The sequence below is a fragment of the Ptychodera flava genome, chromosome 8 (assembly GCF_041260155.1).
Source record: "Ptychodera flava strain L36383 chromosome 8, AS_Pfla_20210202, whole genome shotgun sequence".
Taxonomy (NCBI): Eukaryota; Metazoa; Hemichordata; class Enteropneusta; family Ptychoderidae; genus Ptychodera; species Ptychodera flava.
Genome location: NC_091935.1, coordinates 30,222,011 through 30,242,054, shown reverse-complemented (window position 1 = coordinate 30,242,054; position 20,044 = coordinate 30,222,011). Strand labels below are relative to the sequence as shown.

The following is a 20,044-nucleotide window of genomic DNA, read 5'->3' as shown; positions in this document are numbered from 1 at the left end:
AGACACAAGAAAACTGACAAGCTTTTTACAAACTGTATTTGAAGTCATGTATATCTGATGACCCATTTAATGATATAATCACAGTTACAATTTGTGAAAAAAAATTTATCAGACTCTAATTATTGTTCAAGACTTACTTTGTATTCCAAGAAATCTCCTTCATCCAGAAGTAACTGTCTTTCTTCCTCTAATCCTTTCTCTTCATCGGTTTCCTCGACAACTTCGATTACCTGTATAATATGCAATAAATATAAACATCAACAAATTCAACAGTTCAAGAGTCAAAGTCTTGTTGAGGTAAACATAGTTAACAAATGAAGTTACTTTTCTTTCTTGTTATTCCAACTTGCATGAGAACAAAAAAAATTCAACATTCTGATAGAAAAATACTTTGTATCTTGTTCAAAAATTAAATTCCCATGGTGAAAACCACCAGTGTCTTTTTGTAACCATGTAAAACTTTGGATCAATGACTGTGATACCATTCATTTCATTGATATGTTTCCTACAAGTTCTAGAAGACAAAGTTACCTCTGGTTCTTCAAAGATTGGTTTGCCGTCTTTAAACAGTAACGTCCACTCTCTCATCAGCTTTGGGGGTAGCAATCTGTGTCAAAAACAGCAATAGATATTGAAACATCATGAGATGATTTTATTTCATTCAAAATTCAAAAGATACAGTACGCTAGAGCTCTACACCACTGACAGTCATTTGGTATGTGTTAAACTTCTTCGTCACTGTATGGAACTATCCCCTGTCATTGAATTACACCATCACAGATCTAAATATTAGTTTACAAATAACAGTTTTGGAATGTGAGGTATTCTGAAATATGTATTCATTTGCACAACAAAATGTCAAAAGAACCTGTCTGGCTAATTCTTGTTTACATTTGCTTGAAATTTCTAAACTCAACATGTTTAACAACAGGTCTACTCCTGTGTTGAAACCATACACCAAAAAAGCATTGTGACAACTATTTTATGAAAACATTCAGTTGTTTCTTGCAGTTATTGAAAACCTCATGATCTAAACTTACTTGTCAGTGAGCTCCCTATATTCTCCTACTTTGCATGAGAAGTCTACAATCTGCAGAAGGATTTCCATACAGGTATCATAGTGTTTCTTGTACTTGGCCTCAGCTCTCTCAGCAGCTATCTTATCATGGAGTTCTTTGTCCTTACGTGTCTGTTCCGCATACTCCACTTTGGCAAGTCTAGCCATTTCCTGTAAGTCAGTGAATAAGTCAGGTTGAATAAGTTGTCAAAAGCACATTTATTTTAACCCTACATCTGTAATTCTTTGTCATACCCATATTGGTGGACATGTGTGGAAAAATGAGAGGTAGGGTTAAGGTACTACCGGTAATCTGACTTCCGTTAGATATGTTGCAAAATTTAGCAAACAACATTAGAGCTGGACTAGGAATACATTGCAATGGTTAGTTTTATTTTTTGATTTTCATCTCAAATTTGACATCTTCGACATCCTATCATTCAGTAATAGTCAGCTGTGATAAAACTTTCTAACGACTTTTAACCATACAGGTCACTTTCATTCACATACGTAAACACACAAAGGCAAACACACGTATTCTCTCTCACAAACATAAACACAATGTACCAGTAATTAAAACTTACAAATACAATATACAATACACATTCATCCTACACACAGGAATAATAGAAGGATTGACAGAATGATGTTAACTTACAGCTTCTCTGTTTAGTGCATCAAGGAAATCCTTCATTCGTCTCTCTTCATACTGCTTCTCTCGGAAAATCCTGTTCTGCCGGATGATTTCCTTTTCATGCCTTGCCTGCAACAGCTGCACGGCAATTCTTCTCTCTTGCTGTGACTGTCTCATTAGTCGGTTCACGAGCATCTCTTCACGTCTTGCTTCCTATAGGCCAATGACAAAGTAACAATTTGTGGTGTTAAATTCATGTTGAATTCAAGTTGAAATTTTACTACATTCACGGCCTGTCTAAGACTGTCTCGTACCTTCTCATATCCTGGACTATAAATGGTTTTCACAAGACCTACAATTTTTTTTTACCTCTGCAAATTTTTTCCCCTTTGTAAACGATCACTTCTGATATTAGCTCTCATGATCATTACGGAAATTGATTTTAAACTGTTTACTTTTGATACATGGAGCAATGGGTTTAGGCAAAACATTGCAGTGAAGGGGTAAAACTAATGGTAAATAGAAATAAACTTTGACTGTTTTGTGATGTGCTGAATGGTAGAAAACAAGACAAAATATGATCCAAGGATTCTTGTGAATACATGGCATCTGTTTTCAAGTTAGAAATGCCTCCATAAGAGGAACAAACTAAGATGATGTAGAACAAATTGCAAAGAAATAATTTGCTTCTTCAATGAAAATAGGATTGTTGTTAAGATGACCCAGGACATGACCTTCCAATTCAAGGGTCATGACCTTACAATTTAAGGGTCATTGTAGTTTCAACAAAATCTCATTTACCTCCTGAGTCTCATGTGCTTTCAACTGGTCTACCAAAACTTTTCTCCTGCGTTTCTCTCTCTCTTCCCTGGCGACCGCATCTTCTTGCAGTCGTTTCTTGATCTTTCCGATGTACTCATCATTGGTACCGAGCTGGAAGGTGGAAAAGAGAACACGTCATCATGGACTGGTTCACATCCTAACATTCTGGAATGTCAGCATTCTACCAGGAAGTTTTTCACTCAATGCAATTGCTGATGTGCCTATTGCCATTTTTATGTGTTTGAGTACTACCTATCAAACTCTAAAATTACCAAAATTTATAAATTTGTTAAATTCCCCGTGAGAATCATTCTTTGTCACATGACATGGTACTTATGAACTAATGTTTTAAGGCAGTAGCAAATTTACCTTCAGCATTTCCAGTTGTTCTGATTTTGGTCTCTCAGCTTCTTCTTTGATATACTGTATAAGGTCTTCATCCAGCTCCCTGTGTATGTAAAATTTGATGCAGTGTTAACGCTTAGCTCAAGCTTAACAAGTAAAATAACATCTAAATTTCACAAAATTTACCTTTGCAAGGAAAAACCCTATTGCCATTACCTATAGTGTTTGTACGTATCCCTGTACTTTATCAACAGAAACAAACTGTTTTATTTGGAAAAATTCAAATTATTAACCCAAGTGGTGGAAAACTTCCAAGATACGCATTTCAATTATGATAACATAACTTACATTTCATCTCCTGCTGGAGGTACAACACTCTTCAATTGCTGTTCAAAATCAGCAATTTGCAGCCTGGTGCGTTCAGCTTCCTGTCTCTTTCTCAGTTCTTTTCTCAGACTGATGGCTCTCAGGGTTCTGTGTGGCGGTGGCTTGGGAATATGCACAGTAGCAGCTCTGTAAAATTGCAGAATAGTGTACATATATATAAGTACTGAAGTAAGGATGAAGATGATGGGGAAATCATAGGGAAATGTGTTATTGTTTTGTCTATCTTCGAATATATGATTTTAAAAGTATAAGAAAATGAGGGGATGAAAAAATTAAAAGTAATTTCTGAAAGCCTCATTTTCCTGTTCAACTCCCAATTTTTCTTGAGGCTGGTGTATGCATGATGAAGCAGGCAACATATGACTGAATTAAAAGATTTTCTATTTTCTATGATCACCCTTTAGTACACATGTACTTGCCAGTCAGTAGTGTATATGTGGCAGTGTTCTCCACAGCTTAGAAAAACAGAGGGGTTCTAACAATGTATAATTTGCATAGTCTTTTGTTGTGAAAATGTATTCTTTTGTGCAGTTATTAACATATGAATAGATTGCTCAAAAAACAGAGGGTGGCCCACCCCTAAAAATCCCCTTGTGGAGAACCCTGTGTGGAGAGAGGAACAATATAACTGCCCTTTCTGACTGTACTCTACTAATGAAGCAGAGGCTCTCGGGCAGTAATCCTTGTACATTTACTAAACAAGACACTTTTCCTAACCCTACCCATACCCTTGGCTCCAACTAATATGTGGGATATGTGTGGAAGGTACATCTCTATGGGTCAACAATCATGATACTTAAATAGACTCATCAACGTTCAAGGATGGCTAGAATACTACATATTACTATCAAAAACACTAAATATGATAATTCTGGATGGAACTTACTGAAGTCGTGCCACCATTTCAGTTCTATTCTGTCTAAGCTGTCTTGCTTTTTCTAACTCTAACTCTCTCTGTTCCTGTTGCCATAGTCTCAGGTTTTCCTCGGCTTCATAACGAGTCTGGAACTCCACTTCAATGTGCTGCTGCTTCTTTTCCCGGAATCTATCCACAAGGTTATCCAGGTCCAAGTCAGTTTGACGAGGAGTCATGTGCTTTAACCTCTGTTTATAACAATAGAGAAAACATACGATATATCTTTCATTGCCAGCCTTTACTTTGGTAACATAAGGATGATGGGTGGACAACTGCTACTGTTGTTTACAAATGTTCATGTAGCATGAATTATTGTTGTAGGGACAAATTCTGACAGATCAAATGGCAGAAGTTGGTTTTATATAGGGTAGAACTTCTCTTTCTGTTGAGATACATGATATCAAAATTCAAATCTCACTATTGCAATTCAAATTTTCAGTATTCTTAAAACTTCTTATCCATGGCCAGGATACAGACAGAACATTGAGTGTTGCAGAACTTTAGTTTCCTATCTTTAAGATTTCCCTTTAAAGGGCCAGTTTAGCTAGCTGTAATTTTTGATGACTTTATATTGTATATCAATTTCCATTTCTTCTACTCCCCACAGCATGTTGAAACTCCTGACTAGAATTTTCTTGTCAACAATAACAATGCAGTCTACACATGTACGGCTGAGTTGACAAACTGAATACTGTGTATCTCAACATGCTTTGGGGAGTAAAACAAGAACTTTGGTTGACATAAAAAAAAATAGTGAAGAAAAATTGTCAAAAGTTACACCTACTGGCCTTTTAATGGGAAAAGTTTGCACTTTTTGAAAATATGCATTCGCAAATTTCGTTAAATAAAAGTAAATCAGACATCAAATGTGATTCATGAAATAAACGAAACTTAACAATACCTCAATGTACATGCCTCTCTCCATGCTTTCTAACTTGACTGGGGCTGATGGTCTCATTGTCTCCATGGCCACCCCTGTTAGGTTAGATTTCTTCTTGTTGTTCAGTGAAATGAACATCTGGTACATGATTCGAGTGGCCACGCCTTGTTTCTCTGTCATGATATCCCTTGCGATGTTGGTATCGAAGGGTACACCCAGTAGATGAAGGGTGGGTTCCAAGCGAGTGAAGTTGTTGAGCCTGGAATTGGTGGTCCTGTGGAGAATCACAAATGAATATTCTGGTTTAAAAATTTATTAACAAGTTTGCATACTGCAACCATTTGGACTGGAGGAAAGAAATTTGCAAATTCCTGAGGAATCTTTGGAGGATAAACTTCAAGGTCAAAGACCTTTTTTTATGTTAACCACTGACTTAAATTTTACAATAATAATATGGATAGTTAATATAAAAAGAAATGCTAGCAGCCAATTCACAATAAATAATAACTGTACGTACCTGCTCTTAGAAAATGCATCAAAATCATCTTGAAGTTGGTATTTCTGCAGAACTTCACCCATCAGATATCCAGTGGAGAAATCCTTTGCGAAAGAATCAGGTTCTGAATAATGAATGGGAATATAGTATGAAAGTCAAATATATGTTGAAATCAAATAATGTAATGTAATATGTGTGGCATAAAGTAAGAATCAGAGATTGTATCAATGGAGTTCATGTCTTAGCAATTGAATGGCTATAGATGCCATGATTTTGAGCTGTACATACATCAACTTATGCAGTGGTCAATGTAACACAAAGGGGATCAAATATGGGGTATTCAATGGGGTTTTGCTACGAAAAGTGAGCTTAAGGGTTGAGCAATTACATTTACCTAATTTAGTATCCCTGGCCGGTTTCAGCCTGGAGATAGCACACAGAGTGAAACCCCCTTGGTTTTATGGACCTATGGTAACTGTTCACAGAGGACTATGGCAGATTTGCTTGTCTTGGATGGGGATTTTCTTGATTGTCTTGCCAAAACAGTGTAGCTGCAACGACTATAGCCTACGGGCCTGGTAGGCTATATGGCCAGACCTACAGCCTACTGAGCTCATAAGGCAACAATTATTGTGGCTACAGGGAGGCATTTGGCAAATTTCACAATACTGATTCCCAAATTCCTAACATTACCCTGAGGTTAGTGGGGGAGTTTGACAGCTGTTGCTGCAACTTGGGTGCAACTGAAAAATACTGGGCTCAATCTTCACCATGAAAACAATGGTGTTTTCTTAGGGGGGCTCACAGCTTTGCTAAGCAACTGGGCCCTGTAGGACAATGATAATTTGTAAATTCTTCAGATTACTCCCAGTCTTTTCAAGTCTAGGCACAACTTGTACTATTGATGGAAAAGTGCAGTCACATGAGGACAATGGTTCTCATGACAGCATCAGCTGGCTGTGTACTACAACTGAATGAGCGCGGCAGACCTGTGTGTTGATCACTGGTTGTGCCTCCAACCTAGCTGCTGTACTGTACCTTGAGGTTTTGCCTGGGTATCTGGTTTTGTCGTCCACCCCAAACAAAACCTAAAGCTACAGTATTGCAGCTACCTCTAACCATGAATCGGATGTACATCCATGCTCTAACCAGGAAGAGCTAACTACTTGATGAAACTACAGCAGTCATGACCCTGTGTCATCACTGTAGTGTGACATCTACATTAGATTTGCATCATCATGATGCCATTGCCAATGACGATTTATTAAAGGACGTTCGAATGAATAATATCACACACAAAAAATAACTGTGTATCATTTCAGTGAGAGGATTCTACTAATTACGTTATACCATGGAGGGAATGGCTGTAGATAGCAAGGTACATCTTGCACTCAAGATTTATAAAAGTTTTAAAACAATTTGAAATGCCTTATTATTTATCTTTTGATATCCATTAGGAAGGATATGAAACATTACCGGCTGGCCGACCAGTGACACTGTGGCCTGTTTGAGTATGGCGCTGTGGGTATGACTTTGAGCTCCATTTTGCAAAATGTTCACAACTGGAGTCTTGAATGTGCATGTATAATGAAGGTGTCATGACCAAGGCAACTTACCCACTCTCTTCGTGAGCATAAGCTCGTCATTGAGCCATCTGCACAATATATCCGTCATGTTGGTTATCTATATACGTAAAACTGTAAGATAATCTATTTTATACGGGTCATCGTGACAGAATAACGTTATTTTGCAGCGATTCGAAGCGATAGTGGTATCACCGCACATAAACAAAAATCCAATATGGCCGTATCAGCATGGCAACAACAGCTCATGTTAAAACTTCCATGATTGGTCGAGAAGCTGCCATGTTCCATAACGTAGTATTTGATTGGATAGTGAAATCCAATCATTATATTGGAACCTTTTTCGTTTTGTCTTTCAACTGTATATCAAATACATTTTTCGGTAGTAATCAATGCAGAAAATATTTATTTTTATATTTGAAACTGACTTCATGGAAGCATTGGAGTGCAAGGGAGTGTTTAAAATCAAAGCTGCCACACAGTTCAAAAGTTAAAGGTCACATAAGGTCAATCAGACTCGTGCTTCTTCCTTCCTCACTTTCCCTGTTGAGTGAATCGTCTACACTGATCAAGGAAATTACTGAAACAACAAGTTAAATCTAAAAATCAACAATGTTTCACAAACCATTCCGAGTGAAATCAAACACAGCAATTAAGGGATCAGACAGGTAAGAACAGATCAAACGGATTAACAGGATAACTACAAGCTGCGAGTCGTTTTGTTGAATGCGACGGAGATACCATCATGATCCATTCATTCGTCTGAATCATCTTACCACCTGGCTCCATCTGGAAACTTTATACGCGTCACATGATGCATAGACCGTAGAATTATGAAGACACAAATCATTGTACATAATGAAAGGACAACTGTACATTGCATCATCGTAAAAACGGCATCATAGTCGAAGACTTTTAATAGTTTCTTGTCTTGGTTTATATATTAATGAACTACGTATGCGCTTAGTACTCAAGCCATTTGAACTTCAGAGCCAGTTCATCCCATACAAAATTGTACAAAGCTCGTGACTCATTCGCCACATTACACTGGATTATTGATCAGTTTTGTTTCTAAAGACATGGTTTCCTCTGAGATGACCAGAACACCATGACTGCAATTGCTCCGTGGAGCCTACATCCTCCCTTCTCCATCCTCCACGGTTGCTAGCTGCATCCAATATAGTTTTAGAAAGAAGACAGCATGATTAGAACAAGTTGTATGCTGATTCTTTGTTATCATAATTGCCATGGTAATTCAGTGATTATGTTACCTTCTATTTCAACATTTTTACCCAGACGTAAACTGAGAGCAGACGTCGGACAGCAGTTTCCAAGTTTGTCAGAAGATGATCTCCGTGAAATAGTGCCAAATAAAGATGAGATATCTGTAATGAAAGTGTACACTCATGCAGGGAACAATGTCATTGCGTATTGTCTCCACAAAAACCCAATTTTCTTTGAATTGGACAAAAGACTGCTTCCCACAGGTATGCCAAGTCTCTTCATAATGTATGATTCTTCATGTAGCCATTTTATGTATTCATTTAAAGGCCAGTGTTGGCACCTGATTGTCTCATCAGAAAATTTACCCACCAGATTACAATTTCAGTGGAAAACAAAAGGCTATCACACCTCCATAATCCTCTTACAGACTAGAACAAAGGCGATCCCAGGGATCGCAAACAGTGCCTTTAAGCACCTTCTCAGCATCATTGCAGTTCAAAACATTTCAAAACATTCTAATTCAAAGTTTTCAGAAAATTGAGAGAGTTGATAGAAGTTTCATGTCAGAGGCTAACACACAGCCTTCAAACGGCATGATATAGATCTTTATAAGATGTGTCTTGTAGGATTGATTTTTTCAAACGTGTCATATCAAAAAAGGCACCAAATCTTACCATGACCACACTTCCTTTCCAGTATATACTGTATGGAGGTATCCGGATCTCATTCCAACATTTACAACATGGCCGCCAGTATTTGGAAATTTATCAGGCGGAGCTGGTAAGAAGTAAATTCTTGTCGTTCACTTTTTCATCAAACTTCATGACAACTTCCCACAATATACCTGTCATACCTTTTAGATTTGAAGAGTGCAAATGCTAAAACAATGCTAAAACAGAAGGGAAATACATACAATTTATTGTTGTAAAATGATGATGTGTAAGTGATATAATTCTCACCCTATGTCTGAGCAAATTCATCAGTGCTAACAGAGACATCATATTTTCTTGAGGGGAGTGTTTCAAAACAACCCATGGCTTTCTGCAATTCTGACAGTTTGAATGTTAAAATTAGATTATCAGAACTTTTAAGTTTCTTTTAAAGTTTGTTTCAGTTTTGCTTCATTAATACATCCTTATTATTGACTTACATCTTGCGCAATGCTTTTCATATGATACAGATTTAATGTTACCAGGTGTTGTAAAACTGCCTGATGGGATTCCACAGGTTCAAAAGAATGGTGTGTGTGCCATTAACCTTTTTGGCAACAAGGCTGCTGTTGCCATAGGAACAGCAACCATGTCAACAAGTGATATGTTGGAGGCTGGAATGAGAGGCAAGGGCATTTTGGTTTGCCATACATATCAAGATCAACTGTGGTAAGTTTCAGAGGCAATTCATTGCTCTAGCAACTTGCAAGATGAATATTTTTCTTCACAATTTAATCCTTTCAACATTCCGGTTTGGTCCAAGCCTATTATTATCAATGGTTGTTAGGGACTTGTTTATAGGGAATTGGGTTGGACAGGCTAACTCTCATCAATATGTGGTTTTTAGTATTTCAGCCATCAGCAATGACTGCATGTTTACCCAAGGTGATTATAGATGATCCACGATCTTGATAGTGACAAATATTCATAGGTTTACAGCACATCAATGGTAGAAAGATTATTTCTTATTGGAAGTACTAGAAACACTGTTAGTAGTTCTGTTTGCAGCTTGAAAGTTATTGTCGTTGCTTCATATCAAAGACACCATTTTAACTTCAGGGGCCATGGTGAAAAAACAGCTCTGCCAACAATTGCCATGGAGACAACTAAAGACACAGATACTGAGGCTCCCACTGAGGTTAGCGATATTCAAACATTCAGTGAGGATGGAGCAGAGGCAAATGAAGCGCCACCAACCACAGACTTAGAAAACTTAGCCATTGATGACTCACAGACGGCCACAAATGATGAAGCCACTGAAGAGGTGGGGGAAATGAATACTGAGCTCATAGAGGGCGCTGTAGGAGGCACAGAAGAAGCAGAAAATGTTGATGAGTGTGATGAAGATACAAGAACACCAACAGGTAAACAAACCAGGGTTATAGACTTTTGTTATTTTAGGTAGAATGCATCTTGGGGACAGATATCCACTTTCAAACTTGTACAATATTTTTTGGCCTACTGCTTGGGATGCTTGGGATGGCAGCCATTTTGAATTTCAGATATCGATAGATGTTGGGTAATATGTTTCTCTAGTACCAAAATTTGTATGGTAAAACCCCGAATTTTATTCTTGATTTCAATAGATAATGATTGAAAGTTTGCTTTGGGAAAGTTTGAGCAAAAGTGTAATTTTCATTTTCAAGGCGCGAACTACCTTTATGTAAAACATACTTGAGAATGTGAATATTATCAATTTTTGTTTTTGTCAGCTTTTTCTGCAGTTTTATACACTTAATATGATATCTTGACCCGTATTTGAACATTTTGTGTGGGTTTACATAAGTGAGTGTGTGCCAGTGGCGCCGCTGACTCAAGAGCATTCTCTTGATTCGAGAAAAATTTCACGCACTATATGTATCAGTACTGGGCTAACTCAACAGAATTTCAGGAAATTGGTAAATTGATCCAAAAAGTTCAGATATCTCAAAAGTTGGAGGGTACAAGAACCTTCCTCCCTGTAGCCCCTTGGATGAAATGTTTTAGGATGAGACCTCCATGAATCTTTTATGATAGAGTGAATGAGATTCTAGATGTGGATGTACCTTGATTTGTCAAACCACATCGTTGCACTTTATTCACATTATTCACAAGCTGAAGAATGGGTGTTCAGCCATAGCTGTAGGGAGTTGAGCATGAAATTGTCTTCGATGTATAGAAAAGAGAACTTTGCTTTTGTAAGAATTAAACAATTACAGACTCTGAAAAATATGCATCATGCCAATTTTTTGTCTAATGTGTAATTGTGTTGTTATTTTGTTTGTAGAGAAAATGGATGAGCTGCTGTATACATGTTTTTTGCACTCAATCAAGACAAAAGTCAAGAAATCTGACCTGCCCCTTCTCACCAGTAATTTCAAACCACATCTTCTTTCTGTCTGGTAAGACATACAGAATGCATGTCATCCATCCCTCAGGATGTCTCAAGAAATTTTGTGTGTGTTGGAAAAGTTGTGCACACTGCAATCTCTAGATTTTTTTTTTGACTCCTATGACCATTTCCGTAGTATGTTTTCTTATATGATGTTTGTGTGAGGAAAGTTTTTAAAGAAAACATTGTAGCGATTTTGTAGAATCAGTCACATTTTGAGTTTGGTATGGAATACTTAAAAAAATTTCATAATGAAAGAATTATTCCAAGTGTAAGATTTTTATATGAAATTTATCTGCCTTTGAAATTCTTTACTCCAGTTATATTTTTGTATCATACACTTGCATTTAACAGGAATTGAAAGTGAGACTGAATATTTATTTGTATTCCTTATGCATACTTATAGTTTGTTAACTTGTTGTACAGTTTAATTAATTCAAGCCCTGGCAATGTTCATTTCAATGCTGAACTCATGTTCCAACCAATCATGTAAATTTCGGCAGCTACAAATAATGAAAATAACAGCGGTGACTATGGAAAGCCTCAGCTGTCTTAAGTTTACAGATAGTAGTATATTAGGAGGGTACATAATTATTTTTAAGGAAAGACAATTATTTTATGTTCCGATACTATATTTTTATGTGCATCAGGCATTACTTCATGAGCAAACATTAAGATATTATGTACATACAGTATTATTTAAGGTCAATTTACTATTATTTTATGTTCAAACACTACAATATTATGTGTGTACAGTATTATTTTATTTGCAAACATTAAGATATTTTGTGCTTCAAGCATTATTTTATGTTCAAACATTATATTTATATGTGTCTATAGTATTGTTTATTTGCAAACATTAAGATGTTATGTGCTTCAAGCATTATTTTAGGTCAATTTACTATTATTTTATGCTTAAACATGATATTATGTGTCTAAAGTATTATTTTATTTGCAAACATTAAGATGTTATGTGCTTCAAGTATTATTTTAGATCAATGTAGCTATTATGTTATGCTCAAACATGATGATATTATGTGTCTAAAGTATTACTTTATTTGCAAACATTAAGATGTTATGTGCTTCAAGTATTATTTTAGGTCAATTTACTATTATTTTATGCTCAAACATTATGATATTATGTATCTAAGTATTATTTTATTTGCAAACATTAAGATGTTATGTGCTTCAAGTATTATTTTAGGTCAATTTACTATTATTTTATGCTCAAACATTATGATATTATGTATCTATAGTATTATTTTATTTGCAAACATTAAGATGTTATGTGCTTCAAGTATTATTTTATGTCAATGTACTATTATGTTATGTTCAAACTTTACGATGTTATGTGCATAAAGAAATATTTATTGTGCAAATACTATGACTTTATGTGCACATAGCATTATATTCTATGAAAAATAATAATATTATGTATTTACAATATTATTCTATCAGCAAATGCTACGTATTATGTGTGTAATCATTATTTTATTTGGTTTGGTCATGGTGTTATGGCGTTACGTTAGTATGTTATGACCTTTCTTTATTATTTTATGAGCTCGCACTTTTCAACCAATAGAGGGCACACTATATGGGGGTCAATATTGTCACTTCACAACTTTGCATGGGATGTTCAAGTTGAATGCGACCTGTTAGTTAACCCCGATCAAGTCCAACTAGAGTGACACCTGGACGACATCAGGGACTGAAACGCAAAAGAAATAAATGCACTTGAACAGGTCATTTCGTATGTCTTGCCGATCGCTGTATAAGTGGAAACACTGATTTTTAAAATGCACATGCATGTAGTCTAACTCAGTTCCACTATAAAGGTACGATCCAGTGTACAGAAACATATTCTGTGTAAGGTGGCAGTGAGGGTCCCCCTCCCCCCGCCGGCCAGGCCAGGTCGAGTAGGAGTGCTGCTGCTGTGAGCGCAGAAGCGCTGGGCGCGAGCCCGCTTGAAGCCACTGCAGGTGCAGATCTAGCCCTACGAGTATGGCGAGAGTGTCCGGCTTTGGCTACGCCACCTCCCAACTGGGAGGCGGCGTAGCTATTGGAGGATGGTAGCTATTTGGGGATGGGGGGTGGTAGCTTTTTTTCGGCAAGCATTTTGTCCACACTGAATAAGGCTACATGTGCATTAAATCAGTGTTTCCACTTAGTGGCACAGCGATCGGCGAGACATACAAAACGACTGGTCCAAGTGCATTTATTTCATTCAGCCCTAGCTCTGCATGGCAGGGTTGTGTGTTATCAGCGTTATACGGCCTCCCAAATCTGCTCGAAAACGAAGAGCAATGCAAGTTTTGGATTCAAAATCGGCTGTTTTCGGCGGAGAAACTGCCCGCCGTATTTCTGAGGAGGACCAGCGGTTTTTTTCTATATCGGTCTGCAGGGCTGTGGTGGGAGGCCGTATAACGCTGGTAAACACACAGCACTGCTATGCAGAGCTAATTCAGCCCCTCATTGATGTTGTCCAGGTGTCACTCCAGTTAGCCTTGCTCGGGGTTATCTAAGGCTGCGTTCACAAAAAATGGTGGGGGGAGGCTGGAGGAATTCAGGGGGAATTCAAACTTTTGGGGTAGTAGAGGGGGGTCTTGAAAATTTTGCTCTGCCTGTAGGGAGGACCTGAAAATTTTTGGTTCCCTTTTACGTTTTACATATTCCAAGTTTTTGTACGTAATTCAATGAAAAAAGAATACCATTCTCTGTGTCATCCAATGGTTGTAATGTTTGTAATAGTTTAACAAAATCTAGAACCATTTTGTCACATTTCATGACTTATCTAATCATGTAGAGGTGGGCATTTGAACTTTTTTTAGGGTATTGAGGGGGGTCTGAAAAAAAATTTCAGCCGCGATTCCTCCAGCCCCCAAATCGTTATTTGTGAACGCAGCGTGACAGGTCACATTCAACTTGAACATCCCATGCAAAGTTGTGAAGTACTCAGATTGACCGCTATATAGTGTGCCCTCTAGTGGTTGAAAAGTGCGAGCTCATAAAATAATAAAGAAAGGTCATAACATACTAACGTAACGCCATAACACCATGACCAAACCAAATAAAATAATGATTACACACATAATACATAGCATTTCTTGTTAAAATAGTATTGTAAATACATAATATTATTATTTTTCATACAAGATAATGCTATATGCACATAAAGTCATAGTAGTTGCACAATAAATATTTCTTTGTGCACATAACATCGTAAAGTTTGAACATAACATAATAGCTACATTGATCTAAAATAATACTTGAAGCACATAATATCTTAATGTTTGCAAATAAAATAATACTTTAGACACATAATATCATAATGTTTGAGCATAAAATAATAGTAAATTGACCTAAAATAATGCTTGAAGCACATAACATCTTAATGTTTGCAAATAAAATAATACTATAGATACATAATATCATAATGTTTGAGCATAAAATAAAGTAAATTGACCTAACATAATGCTTGAAGCACATAACATCTTCATGTTTGCAAATAAAATTATACTATAGACACATAATAGCATAATGTTTGAACATAAAATAATACTTGAAGCACAAAATATCTTAATGTTTGCAAATGGAATTCTACCGTAGACACATATTATAGAGTTTGAACATGAAATAAATGGTAAATTAACCAAAAATAATACTTAAAGCACATAATATCGTAATGTTTGCAAATAAATTAATACTGTACACACATAATATTATAGTGTTTGAACATAAAATAATAGTAAATTGACCTTAAATAATACTGTATGTACATAATATCTTATTGTTTACTCATGAAGTAATGCCTGATGCACATAAAAATGTAGTATCGGTACATAAAATAATTGTCTTTCCTCATAAAATAATTATGTACCCTCCTAATATACTACTATCTGTAAACTTAAGACAGCTGAGGCTTTCCATATCACCACTTCAGTGTTTATGTTCCTCACAGTCCACCTGGTAAGGTTATCGACATCAAGAAGTCCAGTTACAAGAAACTGTCTAAGTTTCTTGGAGAAATGAAGAAAAAGGGATTCATAGATATGAAAGAATTGCAGAAAGGTGTTGATAGTATTGTCAACATCCACAGAGAACACCCAGAGTGAGTATAAGGTCAGATGGAATATTTGAGGTCAGGGGTTAAAGGTTAAATATCGTATGCTATGAATATCAAAGCAAAAGTCCGCTTTGTAGAATCTGCTGTGGTACAAGATAACCCCAAGATATTATTGACTGCCAGTGATACAATGAAAGATTTCAAATTATTTTTTGGTTCCATGTTCACAAACAAGTCACAGTTTCAACTTTCAGTTGGCATCACTTTTGGCAAGCAATTATACAAAATAGGATTTACAATAATTTGTTGGTGAAGCCAGAATATTGTTCATGTTTTTATCAAACTGTCATCATGTATATTTCAACTGTAAAAATGCGAAAAAGTATTAGATTTTGTTGGAAGAGCACTGTTGGAAGAGCACTGTTGTTGTGGCGTTTTATCTGTGGGGCATGGTTACTCTACATCAACTGTGCATTGTCTTCATTCTCTTTTTGATAGCACTGAATGCACCGCAATGTGGGACTACTTTCTGTCTTCTCAATCCCAGAAATATTTCAAACTGATAACAGTCATTTGTTTTGAAAAACCCTTTTTAAAAATATCAATTCAGAGTGCTGATATTTTTCAATGTCCTCTTTTTCTGTCATCACAGGGTAAGGAAATTTGAAGTTCCTGAGTACGCCGTGGAAGCATCAGAGGTGAAGGAAACAGCGCCACCAAGTGGCGAATATGTACCTCCTGAAATTGTAGAACTGCACAGTGTCAATGCAGTTACATTACCACTCTTCCAGGCTATCGGGTATAAGTAAGTCACAAACGATAATGATTGTTCATTTCATATGTAATCGTTGAATGGTACACAATTTAATCTGGCTACTTAGTTAATTTAATCAAAACTTTCATAACCAAAGTCCAGAGGCTGAATTGTATTCATAATTCCCTTCACTTTGAACAGCATCTATGGATTCTTTTTTATAAGTGATCACTTAATTTGCCTGAAGCAGTTAACTTTGCTGTGTTTAGTTTAACCTCTTTATCTCTCACTTCCATCAGTACAGAGGTCCACATTCACAGTGGAAAACAATGGGTTTGATCCAAACCTAGACTGAAGGACGTGCAGTACATGCAAAAATAAAGTTTAGTGTAATTTAAATAGTTTTCAAGTCCAGTTCCATAATAACAAGGTGTTTTGTCATCTACACAGGGAGCCATGTAGAGGGTCTCATTTCTCCAATGTCCTGTCACTCAATAAACTCATAACCATAGAATATGATTGGTTCCAACAAGATTTTGTCGGAGAACAGATATCCAATACTACGCCTTCAGTCGTGGTTAGTGTCAGAGATGGCAGGGCACCCATATGTGACTGAATATTTCACTCCATGGCTGTGAACAGAAATGGTTAACTGAGCTTAATCATAAATTTTATTTTGATATTTGGTTTTTCATACCAATAAATATTATCAATATGCTTGATTTTGAACTAGGTTTCCAAAAACTTGTATGTCTTACTCGTAGTTGTGTTTAACAAGTTCTATGACTCTCTCTGAACACACATATATGTTACTATAACTTTAACCGGTGGGACGGACATCATTTTTAGCCTGAATGGAAAAATCTCTATCAAATATTCATCGTAATTAAAAGAATGGTGCATAAATATTGATAAGATCACATGAATCCTTTTATGTAAATCATCACTAGATTACTCAATTTTTGAAAGTTGCACCAAAGAAACTCTTCACTGGATAATCATGTAATATGGCAGGAATTATTTGTCATAAGAGAACAAAAACTTAAGCTAAATTTGGATCCTGACTCATAATCTTGCCAAACAAATATGTTCTGTTTGCTTTATTTTGACAAGTTTTGATAAACCCTTAGCCACCTTCCATAGAGTCGAGACATTTCGTATCAAAGTGGCTGAGTGTATATTTGACATAATGACAGCACAAATGCAATAAAAGATGTGTCTTTCTCCTTTGACCTCTGTAGGCTGTTCACAATTCAACACTGCTTTATCTGATCTTCCTGCATACTGGGTTGACCTGATGTAAAAAGTTTTTGTGTGCAGTGTGCACAATTTTTTAATTTGTTATGAGAAAAACTGCAGTTGTTTTCTTGAAAGCTATGGGAGGTATTTGATGAGGAATTTGTTGCAGAGATTATTATCAAACTGGTGGTTTCCTACCTACAAATTTTTGAGAAAATAAGGTCATGTAGAGGTCACAACAGTCTCCCATTGCCCCCATGTGATCCAGGTGCCTGTGTTTAGAAAGCATAGCACGTACAAATCGTCAAGCATAGCATTGATTTATTTCTCGTCACTTCAGGAAAGGTGCCTGGCTAACACAGCAGGAAATCAGAAGTGTTATCACAGAATACGTCAAAAACAATGAGTTGGTTGATAAGAGGTAAGTCTAACATTTCTATTTATCGGAAGTCCCAGTTTTGTCATTCCAAGGGCTTTGTGGGTTTGGAAGATTGTAGGAAAATGAATATTAGCAAGAGGTCATTTCAGTCAGACAATAATTATCCCGTACATGTCAGATTTTTGACCCAAGCGCTTTACATGGAAAGCTATAAGGAGAGTCACCCCCTATTCATTTACCCCCCTGACCCTTACCTAGCCTTGACCCTAACCCAGGTCCAAGCCCCAACTGATCAGTGGTAGATGACTAGGGGGAGTCACCCTAATACCCAAAGAAAACATCTCAGTAATAGTTCTGTCTTTTTTTTCCCCAATAGTCAAGTTGTCATGAATCCCCAACTGACAGATGCGCTGTTGAACAAAAATGAATATGACGTCACTCATCTCAGATGGGATGAGCTCTTCCAGAGGTAGGTCATAATTTAAACATAAGATGTGCAAGCGTAGTCATAAACAGCTTACTTGTTATAACATTGCTCTTGGCCAAAAGCAAATAAATTTCATATCCACATTTGTATTTGTTGCCGTAGTCTATGTTTATTAGAATTAGAAGAATTTTATTGTCCATAAAATGGAATATCATCTATTACTCACAAATGCAAAAAAGTTAAAACAGCACACAATAGTACTTCATCTGCATGTTCCTATCATTTTACTGTTTCTCCCCTCTTCCTCATCCCCTCCTACCCACACCGTCTTTCTAACTTTGATTCCAGGTGTTACAACCAAATGGGGTCCGGGTATCAGATCACATTTCCAGGACAGCCACAGCTGAAAGATGCAGGCGTCAAGAAAGGGAAACTGCCGGTCATCAACATCACAACAGAACAAAGGACAGGCAACAAGAAGGTGATTGTCATGATCTACAATGCATTTTGTAATATTTCCATCAAAAAACATCTCTGAACTGATCTTGATCACAATCCTTACTTAATCATATCAAAATCATTGAAATATTATAATGTTACTTTTTTCCATTCTGATTCCACTAAAAATTCATGCATACCCGTATGATAATTAAATGTGTTTTTTCTCAGGGCCGCTGTAAACACATACAGATAACTACATCACATCACATTAATTTGATTATATTCTCCGACTTTGTCTTTGCAGGTGACATTAGTTCAAAACCTTGAGATATTTGGCATTGACGCTAAATCATTTGCACACAAAGTTCAAGTTGGAGTAGCTGCCAGTACTTCCATAGTTGCAATAGCTGGCAAGAGTGCTGGTTCTCAAGTACTTATACAGGGCAACCAAATCAATTATGTTGCTCAGTTACTTCTAGGTGAGATATGGAAATTCACTCTTTTTTCCACGAAAAATTAATATTTTCTGAAGATTCACATCACATTAGATGTCATATGTGTGGCCTTAGAAACCTTGATCCTACAGTTTAAAAAAACAGAGTTTTTTCTTTTCTCCATGAATACTTCATAAATCTTGTCAGCAATTTCTGCACAGTGATGGACTGTCTGGTTGATACATGACCTGGCACACTGGACTTCATGTTACCAGGATGTGTGGCCCTTACTTACCCAATAAGAGCCAGGATGTGTGACCCTTGCCCAATAAGAGCAAGGGTGTGTGACCAAAATTAACGCTTTTCCTGTATATACCAGGATGCATAATTCTACTCAGCACAGAAATGTACAACAAGCCAGGTTTCTTTCAATGATGTTTTTCCATGTTTTTGTTCCAGATGAATACAAGATTCCGAGGAAGTACATCCATGGATTGGAGAAAGCACCAAAATCAGGGAAAAAGAAGAGATGACACTGTGGAAAAATTTTATTTGTTGAGAGAAATACTGATTCCTTTTACAAAGTCCATCAATAAAATATAGTCTATTTATAGAATGTAAAAGTTGTTTGCAATCTCATAATATTAGTTTAACAGTGTCTCTGTTATCACATTGAGATGGATATTGGCATTCCAATATCTGATTGAGGTAGTCTGTGTCTCGAAATTGAAAGACTTAAAACTTTTGCCCAAACTTTCTCAATTGAAGTTTTCAACCATTCTCTTAGCAAATCATAAATAAAAATCAAGGGTTCCCCTGCAAGGTGTGGTGCAAGAGAAACAAATTACCTAATATTTACCGATATTTGAAATTCAAAATGGC

General features: G+C 36.5%; 2 protein-coding genes across 9 annotated transcripts in view; one reads left to right on the top strand and one right to left on the bottom strand.

The window, feature by feature from the left end:
• LOC139139023 (sperm flagellar protein 2-like) overlaps positions 1-7,362 on the bottom strand; it is a 36,674-nt gene extending 29,312 nt beyond the window's left edge. For 7 of the 8 annotated variants that reach the window (XM_070707713.1, XM_070707715.1, XM_070707716.1 and 4 more), the window contains exons 1-11: positions 7,154-7,343; positions 5,559-5,661; positions 5,063-5,315; positions 4,132-4,349; positions 3,207-3,371; positions 2,883-2,961; positions 2,493-2,624; positions 1,716-1,904; positions 1,041-1,228; positions 532-607; positions 138-230 (exon numbers count right to left, since the gene is read on the bottom strand). In XM_070707713.1, coding sequence (XP_070563814.1) covers positions 138-230; positions 532-607; positions 1,041-1,228; positions 1,716-1,904; positions 2,493-2,624; positions 2,883-2,961; positions 3,207-3,371; positions 4,132-4,349; positions 5,063-5,315; positions 5,559-5,661; positions 7,154-7,211 — 1,554 coding nt within the window. In that variant the 5' untranslated portion in view covers positions 7,212-7,343. Of the gene's footprint in view, positions 1-137; positions 231-531; positions 608-1,040; positions 1,229-1,715; positions 1,905-2,492; positions 2,625-2,882; positions 2,962-3,206; positions 3,372-4,131; positions 4,350-5,062; positions 5,316-5,558; positions 5,662-7,153 lie in introns of all 8 variants that reach the window. The other variant, XM_070707720.1, reaches the window with a different exon arrangement.
• A 250-nt stretch (positions 7,363-7,612) lies between these two features.
• On the top strand, positions 7,613-19,785 carry LOC139139022 (eukaryotic translation initiation factor 2D-like). The gene is made up of 13 exons (XM_070707712.1): positions 7,613-7,788; positions 8,417-8,607; positions 9,041-9,124; positions 9,525-9,723; positions 10,114-10,418; positions 11,321-11,435; positions 15,384-15,533; positions 16,141-16,293; positions 17,822-17,902; positions 18,237-18,329; positions 18,636-18,768; positions 19,033-19,207; positions 19,622-19,785. Exons 1-13 carry the CDS (start codon positions 7,733-7,735, stop codon positions 19,693-19,695), a joined length of 1,809 nt encoding a protein of 602 aa, XP_070563813.1. The 5' UTR covers positions 7,613-7,732; the 3' UTR covers positions 19,696-19,785.
• Positions 19,786-20,044: the final 259 nt, after the last annotated feature.

Coding starts and splice junctions, on each gene's coding strand:
- LOC139139022 (XM_070707712.1), top strand. CDS start 7,733: ATGTTTCACAAACCATTCCGAGTGAAATCAAACACAGCAATTAAGGGA. Junction 9,125..9,524: donor AAATTTATCAGGCGGAGCTG/GTAAGAAGTAAA, acceptor CATATGATACAG/ATTTAATGTTACCAGGTGTT. Junction 10,419..11,320: donor AGATACAAGAACACCAACAG/GTAAACAAACCA, acceptor TTTTGTTTGTAG/AGAAAATGGATGAGCTGCTG.